The 12,302-nt window shown below is 48.8% G+C and overlaps 1 protein-coding gene across 3 annotated transcripts in view; it reads right to left on the bottom strand.

The window, feature by feature from the left end:
* The window catches only part of IRF2 (interferon regulatory factor 2), a 96,433-nt gene that overhangs the window by 43,565 nt on the left and 40,566 nt on the right, over positions 1-12,302 (bottom strand). For all 3 annotated transcript variants that reach the window (XM_062213431.1, XM_062213433.1, XM_062213432.1), the window contains one exon: positions 4,194-4,285. In XM_062213431.1, the coding sequence (XP_062069415.1) occupies positions 4,194-4,285 (92 nt within the window). The remainder of the gene's footprint in view (positions 1-4,193; positions 4,286-12,302) is intronic.

Here is a 12,302-nt window from a genome sequence, read left to right as displayed (position 1 = left end):
GGCCTTCTCCTCTGTGTCTTCTTCTGTCTCTACAAAGACACTTGTTACTGGATTCAGGGCCCAGCCAGGTGCTCTAGGATGATCTCATCTTGAGGTCCTTAATCTGCAGCTGTACAAGCCCTTTCTCCAAACAAGACAACCTTCACCTGCCGCAGGTGTTAGACTGGAGGTCTCTCCGGAGGGGTCTGGAATCCAGCCTCCCTGAGAGGACCGCCGGCTGCAGCGTACCAGGTGCCGTCTCGATGCAGCTGGCATGATGAGCCTGTGTGCTTTCCCCTGCACCAAGCCAAGCAGCACAGGTGGATGTGTTTCGAAAACAGAAATCAAGGAGGCAGCACGCTTCTCCTCAGAACTCAGGGACATTAGCTTCAGTCTCACACCCCAAACCGCACAAGGCGGTGCTGTCCTGTTCTTCAAAGCAGAACCCTACTCAACCTCTCTGTGCCCCTGTGTCTTTGTCTGCAAATTAGAAAATGCTAAGAGTACCCACCCTAGAGGAGACTGTGTGAGTTAATACATGACCCTGCTGAGAAGAATACCAGGCACATGCTAAGCACTTGATAACGTTAGCTGTTATTATTTATTATCCTGAGTCTCTTCCACTCTCCTTTATTATCTCCCCTCTCCTTATCCCTCTGGATGTACCCCCTGATAACTGGGCAGACTAGGGAGAAACTCAATTTCTTGTCTGTTTCCTTGGAAGAGGCTAATTACTTACCTAGATCTAAAACACTACAAGACATAACAAGCCCATATATTGCTTGCCATAGACCCTTAAGATATGCAACGGGTTGCAAGAAATAAGCATATAGTTTACTTAAGGTATTTCTATTTGTTTCATACCCCTCCTTATTTCAGAAGAGATTCAGATACATTCAAATACAGGAACATTAAATTCAAAATAAGTGGATGAAGGAAAAAAAAAAACAAAAACCCGAGAGATCTGCAGAGATCAAATGAGGCCAAGAGTGATATCAGTGAAGAAAAAAACACGCTGCAATATCCTGTTCGCGAGTCAGAAGCAGGCTGCGCTCTGCAACCCAGCGCTAAGCTCTTGCACCTGGGACAAAGAGCGCGCCTGACCAGCTCAATTATTCATTGTGGCTTCAAGATTAAAAAGCAAAAGGGGAGGGAGATTAGGGCAAAGGAAAAATGGCATTTGCTCAGAAGCGTTACAACGCTTCCTGGTGGTGGGCGGGCTCCCTTGGGTCTCCTTAGAGAAGGCATAGCATGCTGTCTCTAGTTGCTTTTCTAGATTATAACTATCTATTTTAGATTTTTAAAAAATTTTTGCATGTATTATCTCTGATCCACCCCCTGGGAGTTATGAGGTGAACACGCTAAGGAGATGTGTGTGTGTGTATAGTAGGGTTTTAAACAACAAATCACTTGTTTTACAGGACAGCTGGCTCAGAGTTTCATGAAAACATGAAGACAATTTAAAAAAAAAAAAAAAACAAAGGTTTTCTATACATAGGGAATACTGAAAGGAAAATGTGTATCTCCATCTGGACGTGGTGTGAGTGTGTCCCCTGGGGGTTCAGAGTTGGTGCTGGGAGGCGGTGTAGACTGCTGGGACAAGTCCTCCCCACGGGGAGGGCCCAGGGCAACTGAGGGTGCTGGCCCCCAGAAGGGAGTGCTGATCTCTTAGAGAGTCCTCAGTGAGTTGTTGAGCAAACCTGAACCCAGCATTGCTCTCTGGCTCCCCACCTGGGGGTGCGACCGCCCCTTCACACTTGCACTGCCACCATGCCATCCGCCGCCAGGAGGCCCTCACCAGAGGCAGAAACACTGGCGGGGCGGGGGGCAGGCTTGGCCTCTCCGCCTACATATAGATGCCTGCCTGCCTCAGGTATCTCATCACAGCTATGCAAAATGGGCTAGTACAGAAAGCAGGTCGCGAGGAGTGAGGCTGTGACTGTGGCTGACCCCGAACGTGGAGCAGCTTTGGGAGTGAGCTGCGGGTGGGAGGGTCTGAACGAGCAGGCTGGGAAGGGCCTGGAATGCCGCACTGTAATTGCCACAGGCAACGCTGACGAGGGCTGAGAACACGAGCCTAGGAAATGAGTCCCGGAGGGAAATGAGGATTCTGTTGAAAACTGTCGAGTCCTCCCTTGGCACGCTGCGGTGAAGAATTTGCCTGTGTTTGGTCCATGCCCCAAGATTTTATGGAAGGCCAAAATGAGAAACAGTGGTCTAGTTTATTTGGCAAAGAAATTTCCAAACAAGAAAGCATTCAGGCTGTGCCATGAGCATTACTGGCTGCTATTTTACAGTGAGACTAAAATAAAAAGCAGCTGACTGGACAAAGGAAGCAGAAGGGCAGGCGTTTGCCTCGTGGTTAAGACGCCCCCCCGGGTTCAATTTCTGGCTCTGCTAATGGAGACCCAGGAGGCAGCAGCAACTGCTCAAGTAACTGAGCTCCTAACACCCATGTGGGAGACCTGGATTGAGTTACAGGCCCTGGCTTCGGCCTGGCCCAGCCCTGGCTGTTACAGCCATTTGAGGACTTAGCCAGCAGATGAGGAGCTCTCTCTCTGTCTCTCTGCCTATCACATGAAGAAGTAATTTTTTAAGAAATCAAAGGAGAACAAAAAAATCTGGGACATGTGCAACCTGACCAGAGAAGTGATGAAAGGTGACGGGGAGGCGAGGGTACTGAGATCAGTAGAAGACACAGAAATCACGATTAGCAGGAATAAAAAGCAGTAGGATCAACTGGCATCTCAGAAACCCTTGTGGCCTTTTCTCTCCCTCCTCATGCCCACAGGCCTTCCAGGAACTGTTGCCGGGACCTAGCGCTCCCTACCCCAGCTACTGCCGAGGTTCAAGCAGTCCCAGGTGCAGCTTCTGCCAGTGGCCGACCTAGGTGTGCACATGGAGCTGGTTTTGCAGGTACACAGAATTCAATCATGGTGGTTGCCACCAAGATTTCAAAGGAACGCCCAGGAGGCCAGGCAGAAGTTTGTCACAGCGTCAGAGGCACTGGTAGAGCCATGTCTGTTGGAGCCATGGGAGTGGAATCATGACAGGGGTCCGAGAGAAGGAAAGAAAAGAGCAACATTCAATGCCCATCACAGAAAGGTGCCTGAGAGAGGAAGCATGTGGTCAGCAGCCAGCAAAGCTGCAGGGGTTGGAAAGGGGTCCACCCTCACCACAATGTGCACGAGATGCTGGACTTGCAGCTTTAGGAGTTCATGTCTGCCATGATGGGTTCAGACTTGCTTTGGGCCAATTCCTCCTTCCTCCGTCCCCATTCCTCTCTTGGACCAGGAATGTGTACCTTATCCCTGTCCCACCATCCTAACTTGGAAGTATGTAATTAAAAAAAAAAAAAAGAAAGAAAGAAACAAGGTCTAACAGCTGAAAGACTTTGCCTTGAGTCCTGGGAGACCTTGGACTTGGACTTCTGAGTGCTGCTGGAAGTTAAGACTGTTTGAACGCTGCGGGATGGGGTGGGATGCTGTGTCTGGATATAGTTTGAGTGTGTCCCCCAAGTGTCACGTGCTGGAGGCCTGGTTGGTAGTGTGGCGATGTGGTGGCCCTCTTTGGGCTGGGGCCTGGTGGGAGGTCTAGGTCAGGGCTAGGGCCCCTGGCCTCTCTCATCTTCTTGCCTGGTGATGTGATCTCTCACCCTTACGTTCAGCTCTGCCACGATCCCATCTGCTGTCAGGCCCTCTCCAGGGCCAGAACCAAAGGAGCCACCTGATGGCGGACTTTCAGCCTCCAAAACTGTGAGCTAAATAAACATCTCTTCTTAACGTTAACCTGCCTCATGTGTTTCATCACAGTAATGAAAAACAGACTCATTCAATTCCCAAAATAAAGCCCTGGAGCTTCCAGGTCTTTTTATCCTAGAAAGCTGGGATAAGCGGGGAAAAAAAAACAAACTTGGAGGAAGTGAGCGTAAGTCATTAAATAAAGAGAAAGCTTCCCAGCAACAATCATTCCAAATCCCAAAGCCGAGCCGAAACACGCAACTCAGGAAGCAGTGATGATGAAGTCATTTTGATATGATCACCTGATGCTTTATGAACATTTCTGGTTGGTTCATTTTTATAATGGGTGAATATAAAATTTTGAACACAGAGAAAAACTTTACTTTTAGTGGCCATGCATTTAGCAGGAACCCTTTCTCTTTCCCTCTCACACACACATGGACACGCACATGCACACGTACCCAATGCACTTACCTTGTTAAGCCACTTTAGCCCTGGTATTGTGTTTGAATTGATCTGTTCCTCCAGCCATGGGCGCATTCGCATTCTCTCCACCGGCATCGTACCTTTTACAGAAGAGAAACACAACATCAGCATTTCTTCTACTGACGCTCACGGCGGCACGGCCAAGTCTCAGTCTCCCGCCTGACATTTTTCTGTTTTCCCTTCTTCGAGATTGCTGGGTGTGGGGAATGTATTCAGGGGCTCTGCCTTAGAGCCATCTGCCCTGCTTACCCATCAGTTGTCTTGGTGAGCAGTTGGGCTGGACCAGGCCTGCCATTCTCTGCACCAGCACTCAACCCAGAGGGTCCTGTGGGTGCAGGAGGCCTAGACCGGCAGAAACCCAGCTTGCCAGTGGGCCGACGCCTCCAGTGACTCTGCCTCAGCCAGGCCTTACCCGCCTACTGGGCTGTGTTCACAGAAGAAACCTTCAATGCAGCAGGATTCAGAGCACCTTCAGGGATTATCTTTCCCAGAGCCCAGGGTGGGGGTGGCCGGAGGCCAGAGCAGAGCGGTCATTGTGGGACTGAGTTACAATAACCAACCCATCCATACCCTTTTAGGTATGAATTCAATTCATTTCAGCTGGCTATCAGGGTCATACAAATGCTCTGAACCTCCTCTGGCACACAGAGCTCTAAAGTAACCAATCACTTTTGTTCCCCAAAGGTCTTACCAATAAGCCATTCCCTTCCGATGTTATCTATAATCAAAGATCCCTAACGTCTTGTCCTTTCTTCACCTTTGTTTTTGTCTTTACTCTAGCACAGTCTCTTATTCCCTTCAGCCTCTTCAATATCACCCCCCCCCCCCCGACCTGTTGGCATCTCTTTCACCTTTAACCTATTTTCTCTTTGAAAATCATGTCATGGTCTGAACACCTTTCCTCTATCAGCCTACGCGATGCCAGTCTCTCCACTCCTCCCAGATGCCTTTCTAAGACAGTCTCACTTACCTATCAAAATATATCCAGGAAAGAATTATGAATAAAGTCCCTTCCAAACTGGCTACCATTCACCCCCACCTAACTTATGCCTAAACTGACAATGAACCTGGGATCCGGAAGCAGAGCCTCATTCGTAAGATCTGTGGACAGTGCTGACATTGTAACCCTCAGAGGTCTCTAACTCATTTCCTGCAAACAGGGGCTCTGAACCGTCCAGTCAGATGACTGTGGGCTGAGACCATCAGTGTCTCAGCGGGTCTCTCTTCCGGCCTGCCAACGACTTCTTCTCCCTCTGTGCCCGCCCCCAGCTAACGCCAGAGTCCACACATCACTGAGCGAACCACCAGGGGCCTCACCTTTGCTCTTTTCCTCTTCTACCTCTCGTGCACTCTTGGCTGAAGACACGACCCCTTCCTGCCCCTTATGTATTGCATGCCCTCCGCTCCGCTCTCCCTGGCCTTGCCCAGCCTCATCTCTCCTCTGAGACCCAGCCTCCACACCTGGTCTCCAATCCAGTCTGAAGCCATCCCTCCTGGTCCACATCCTACCACAGGCCATGGTCTTCACACTGCCCCTCTGCACATCAGACCTGCTTCGGGACAGCTACTGTCCACTTGCCAGCTGTGTGCACTCTCTTCCCAACCCAACCGCATGTTTTTCAGAGAAGGAACTTGCCTGTTCACGGGCCTTTTTACAATCCAAGGAAGACTAAATGCTCCCTTCCACACAGGAACTGTTCAACACAAGGACCTGGCCAGCTCCGGGATCAGCCCAGGTGGGGCTGTCTTTGGAGGCTGGCTCCATCGTCTCGTGGGGAGGCTCCAGAGCACCATTCTTTGAGACAGCCACAGGACCCTGAGAGACATCCCAAAGGCATGAGGAATCTCCACAAGGAGCCCCCACTGCAGCTGCCTCTTCTAGTCATTGTTATCCAACTATTTGACGATCATGGAGTGAGGTTCCAGGAGCTGGAAAAGATAAGACACTCCCGGTCTAATAGGATACAGGAAAGAAGGAAAGTATCATTCTCCGGGAAGAGGCCTACGTTCAACATGGTAAGAGGTTACAGAAGGGGTCTGGGACCGCTGGGAAAATCTGTACACAGATCGCACGAGTGACCCCTACAGGGCAGAGCCCACCCAGGGTGGTCACCACCGACCTGCTCAGATCCTCCCTCGGGGCAAGACCTCAAAGCACAGAGCGGGGACAGCTAGATCTGGAGCAGCAAGGACCGGAGAGGGCAGAGGCCAGGGCAGAGCAGTCATGAGGACATGGCCTCTTCCGAGGGGACAGCGTGACATGCAGAACTGCTGTGAGTCACTGGGGCAGCTGCTGTGCCTAAACTTAGTAACACAGACACATGAGAGGCGTGTGTACGACGCTGCTTCCAGTCCCGAATGATAGAACACGGTATTTCCTCCCATACCCTTCTTGGGGGAGAGAACAATCACCTGAAATACTTCAAAGAGCTCGCTGACTTTAAAGCTGCAGCCGGTGTGGAGGGAAACTTGTACAACCGATCTGCATTGTTCACAGATTCTGCATTTGAGATCTGACTTTTTTTTTTTTTACGAAGAAAAAAAAGTGATTTTCATTTACTTATTTGAAAGGCAGAGTTGCAGGGTGAGTGGAGTGGGAAGAGAGAGAGAGAGAGAGAGATCTTCCATCCACGAGTTCATTCTCTAAATGGTCCCAACAGCCGGAGCTGGTCCAGGCTGAAGGTAGGAGCCAGGGGCTCCTTCTGGGTCTCCTACGTGGGCGCAGGGGCCCAAGGACTTGGGATCTTCTACTGCTTTGCCAGGTGCACTAGCAGGGAGCTGGATGGGAAGAGAGGCAGCGGGCTCTCGAACCGTGCTCATACAGGACGCCTGTGTCACAGGCGGTGGCTTCATCTGCTGTGCCACGACACCAGCCCCGTGAATTATGATTTCTTCATAAAGAAGAGCCAGGTGCTTCTCCTGGTCTCCCATGCGGGTGCAGGGCCCAATGACTTGGGCCATCCTCCACTGCACTCCCGGGCCACAGCAGAGAGCTGGCCTGGAAGAAGAGCGGCCGGGACAGAATCCGGCGCCCCGACCGGGACAGAATCCGGTGCCCCGACCGGGACTAGAACCCGGTGTGCCGGTGCCGCAGGATTGAGCTGCGGCGCCAGCCTCTATCTGCTGCTTCTGCATCCATGGAGTCAACCAAATGCAATTTGAAAGTATTTGAGAGGGGCCAGCACTGTGGCGTAGGGGGTTAACGCCCTGGCCTGAAGCACCTGCAAGACCCGGCTGCTCCTGATCCAGCGCTCTGCTATGGCCTGGAAAGCGGTAGAAGATGGCCCAAGTGCTTGGGCCCCTGCACCCATGTGGGAGACCTGGAAGAAGCTCCTGGCTTCAGATCGGTACAGCTCCGGCCGTTGCGGCCATCTGGAGAGTGAACCATCGGCTGGAAGACCTCTCTCTCTCTCTGCCTCTCCTCTCTCTGTGTAACTCTGCCTTTCAAATAAATAAATAAATCTTTAAAATATATATAAAAAAGGAAGTATTTGAGAAAAAAAAATTCCAGAAAGCAAAACTTCAATTTGCCACATATAAGGAACACACATTACAGGTCCTCCTGCCACCTCACAGGTCCTGGTTTCTCTCCAGTGTCCATATGAGCATTGTTTGTCTCTCATCTCATTTATCTACTATAGTTGCATCAGAACTGAACATAAATGGACATTTTTTTTGGTCATTATTCCCAAAGAATAAAGTATAACAACTATTCATGTATCATTTACTTTGTATTAGGTACTACAGGTAATCAATCTAGCAATGATTTAAAGCAGACATAGTAGCGTTCATAGTCTGTATGTGAATGCTACCCCATTTAATACAGGGCCCTTGAGCACCTGTGCGACTTACTATTTGGGGGAGGGGTTCCTGGAACCAATGCCCCTCAGATCCCAGAGATGCTTGTATATTGACTGGTTGATGAGAACATTGTGACCAGAGGTCATAGGAATCAGAAGAGCGAGAGGTGGACAGTCACACAAAGACACAGAGGGAAGGCAGCCGCGTGAAGGCAAAGGCAAGACTGGCACGGTAACTGCCACAAGTCCAGGAATCCTTGGAGCTACTGAAGCTGGAAGAGATGAGGAAGGATCCTCCTGTAGAGTCTTAAGAAGGCGGATGGCCCTCTGCCACACTGATTTTAGACTTCTACACTAACAGAATCGCTGTTGTGTGAAGCCACACAGTTTGTGGCACTTGGTAATGCAAGCCTAGGAAACTAATTCAGAAGGGAGACCTGCAAAGGCCCTGAGGCATGAGGACCAAGCGCGGAAAGGCAGTCAGAAGCAGAGAGGAGGCTGGGGACCAGGCTGACTCTGCAGGGCCTGGAACACTGAGCCTAGGAGCCTGGTCAACACCCCAAGACTGAAGAGAAAGCGGAAGGATTTAAGCAAAGAATGGATAGGGCCAGTTTCATCCACAAGGAAGATGAAGGCTGATTATGAAATCAAGATCAACGCTTCATCAACTTCAGTGCACCTATGCATCTCAGTTCAGTTGTTCTAGATGACACCAGGCTTATTCTGTGTTTTCTAACAGACTACTACTGGCCCAGGGAGTCGAGGCTCTGGATTCCTTTGGATTTTAACCATGGACTGCCTGGATCTTCTGTGACTTCATGGGGAGTCTGGTTATTCTGACCAGCAAGCCTCCGTTAATATTAAACATCAGATTTTATCTCATCATCTCTTTATCGTTCCAGCTCTTATTAACATACCAGGCCTTTCATTGGATGGAGTTCAGCCAAACCTCAAGATGTATCTTTCCTTTGGCCAAAACACCAGGGTACCATCCAGGGCTTGGAAATGGTTAAAACCCAAAGGTTCCTGTGCTGAAAGCTTGGTCCCCAGGGTGGCAGTGTGGAAAGGTGGGACCTTTAAGAAATGGGGCTGAGTGGAAGGTGATTAGATCACGGTGGGGGGAGGGGCAGGGTGCTCCACCTGCAGAATAGATCAATGCTGTCTCACAGGTCTCCTGAACTGCACTGGTTCCTCCAAGAACGGGTTGTCAAAAGCAACCCATTTGTGGCACCTCCCCACAAACACTCTTCCACACACACTGCTCACCACTATCTGGCATGCACCCCTGGCCACGATGATGCCATCTATAAAAGGCCCCCGCCAGTGCCACACAGATGCCAGTGCCATGCTCCTCAACCTGCAGAACTGTGGGCTAAAGAAGCCTCGTTTTGCTATAAAGTACTCAGCCTTAGGTATTTTGTTATAGCAACACAAAATGGACTTAGACTCATGGAAATCACATGCATTTAAAAGACATTTTAAATCTTAAGTCAGGGGGCCAGTATTGTGGCATAGAGGGTAAAGCTGCTGCCTGCGACACTGGCATCCCATATAGACACTGGTTCAAGTCCTAATTGCTCCATTTCTGATCCAGCTCCATGCTAATGACCTGGGAAAGCAGTGGAAGATGGCCCAAGTGCTTGGGCCCCTGCACCCAAGAGAGAGATCCAGAAGAAGCTCTTGGCTTCAGTTTTGGCCCAGCCCCAGCCATTGTGGCCATCTGGGGAGTGAACCAACAGGTGGAAGATAGAAAAGAATATCTCTCTCTCTCTGCAGCCATTCTGGGAGTGAAACAGCAGATGGAAGACAGAATCAATCAATCAATCTCTCTCTGTCTCCATCTCTGTAACTCTGCCTTTAAAATAAATGAAATAAATCTTAAAAAAAGAGATTTCTATATTTTAAAAAATACATAAAACAAATCTTAAGTCAGGAATATTTTTAATTTTAAGTGGATTTTTAGGAAACTCTACTACAGCAAGAACTTTATCAGAGTAGGGTAACTCTTAAGAGATTCATTTACTTCAGATTTTATGTTTTTGTTTTTGTTTCTATTTTTAAATAGCTAGAAAATCCCCAGTGATAAACAACAAAAAGCTAACCCATTTGCATGAAGGTATTTCCTTTTTTTTAAAAAAAAAAGATTTATTTATTTATTTGAAAGTCAGAGTTACACAGAGAGAGGAGGGTGGGGTCTTCCATCCGTGGGTTCATTCCCCAGATGGCCGTGACGGCCAGAGCTACGCTGATCTGAAGCCAGGAGCCAGGAGCTTCTTCCAGGTCTCCTACATGCGTGCAGGGGCCTGAGGACTTGGGCCATCTTCTACTGCTTCCCCAGGCCACAGCAGAGAGCTGGATTGGAAATGGAGCAGCCGGGACTAGAACTGGCGCCCATATGGGATGCCAGCACTGCAGGTGGCAGCTTACCCTCTACGCCAGAACGCCGGCCCCTATTTCCTCTATTTTATTTGACTTTACACCCCATCCCACACTGAACAGATAATGGATTGCCAGTGGTCTTGCCACGTGACACGGAACAAAACATTTTCCATTTGGCATAGATTTCTCATGTAATTTCTCTTCTGTGAAGGAAGGCAAGGGAATAATTCTACATCAGAACTGATCCTTGAGCTGGACCCTGGGCTAATGAGCATTGAGAATCAGAAGACTCAGTACGGAAAAGATGCCGGTACTCAGTATGCATTGTCTAGCTTCCACGCTGAAACTCAAGGGGACACATCTGTAAGGGTCATCTCTCCAGGGCACCAACACCCAGGCGGTGAAGGCCGGTAACAGAGTGGCAAAGACACAAAGGTGCTATTTCTGCCTAAGAGAACCACAATGCACAGAAATGAGGACAGTTCTGTGTCCAGGCCTGACTCTGCCACTGCGGGGGCATGTCCCTGGGCCAGGCCTTCCACGCTGAGAAGACGATCTCTGAGGTTATCCGTGCTTCTGTGAGTCCTTTGTAACATGAGGGCTCATGGTCTGATTTATCTTTTTTGTAAACTCTATTCTTAATAGTAGGTTATTTTTAAGAGTAAGGTACTAAAATTTTTGTGGTTCTATAAACCCAAAATATGAGCAACCTCTGTTTCAAAGGAAGAGAGAGAGTTTAAGTATCCTCAAGGCTAACAAAAGCCCTTTATAAAATCGCTGTCCTAACACCTTTGAGATCTAGGGTTGGGCTCATCTTCAGAACCATGGTTATCAATCAATTCGGCACATGCTGGGTACAGCAGGCCCCTGTTATCCACCAAGGACACATACCAAAACTCCCCGTGGATGCCTGAAACCACGGATAGTATTAGGCCCTTTATATACTATGTTTTCCCCTATCCATATATACCAGTGATAAACTTGCAGCTTTTCACTTAAAGGAAGCACCTGATGGCTTCTTTTCAGCAAATCTCTGCCAGCAACACATGTCTCATGCTTTGGGACCATTATTAAGTAACATAAAGGGGCTAGATAGATCACAAGCACTGTGATACCCTGACCATCTAATAGCCAAGATAGCTACTAAGTGACCTAACAAGTGAACAGGGTAAACTGCATGGATACATGGGACTAAGGGAAAATGCATAACCAAGGTGGGTTGGAGCTGGAAGGCACAAGATCTCATCACGTTACTCAGAACAGTAATTTATAAATTGTTTCCTTCTGGAATTTTCCATTACATTCTAACTACAGTCGACAGAGGGTAATTGAAACTGAGGAAAGTGACATCATGGATCAGGGTAGACTACTATATTTAGAACATCATTGGTGCCAGTACTGCTACACCGAAGCTGCAGAGCATCACGGTGATTGATATGACACAAATGGTCCCCCATGAAGCGTGCAATGCGGAGCCCTGATTAGTGTCACTAGCAGTGATGTTGTTGGGGTGGTGACAGCAACAGCTAAGGCCGACTGAGCTCTTACTATGTGCCAAGCATTAAAACTAGAGTTTTCTATGAGTTTTGTCATTTAACTCCTGCAGCTCAGGAGACAAGGGTTGTATTATCCCTGATTACAGACAAGAGAATAGATTGGAAACTGCTAGAAGGCAACCTGCTAGTCAGTGAAGAGTCACAACTCGGGTTCAGGTCTATCTGATGTGGAAAGCCCAGGCTCATAAATCGCTGCTTCCAGAGAGTGCTGAGTTACGATGGCCTCTTGGTTGTTCTACTTACTGAGTCTTTCCCAACTCCTTTGTGTCTTGTGTACCACACCAACATCTTCATCTTCCTAAATGCCACTTAAACAGTGTTCATTCTCTGTTCAACAAACTTCTAAACATCCTTGTTGGATT

Source organism: Lepus europaeus, chromosome 16 (assembly GCF_033115175.1).
Source record: "Lepus europaeus isolate LE1 chromosome 16, mLepTim1.pri, whole genome shotgun sequence".
Taxonomy (NCBI): domain Eukaryota; kingdom Metazoa; phylum Chordata; class Mammalia; order Lagomorpha; family Leporidae; genus Lepus; species Lepus europaeus.
This window is presented reverse-complemented; position numbering and strand designations above follow the sequence as displayed.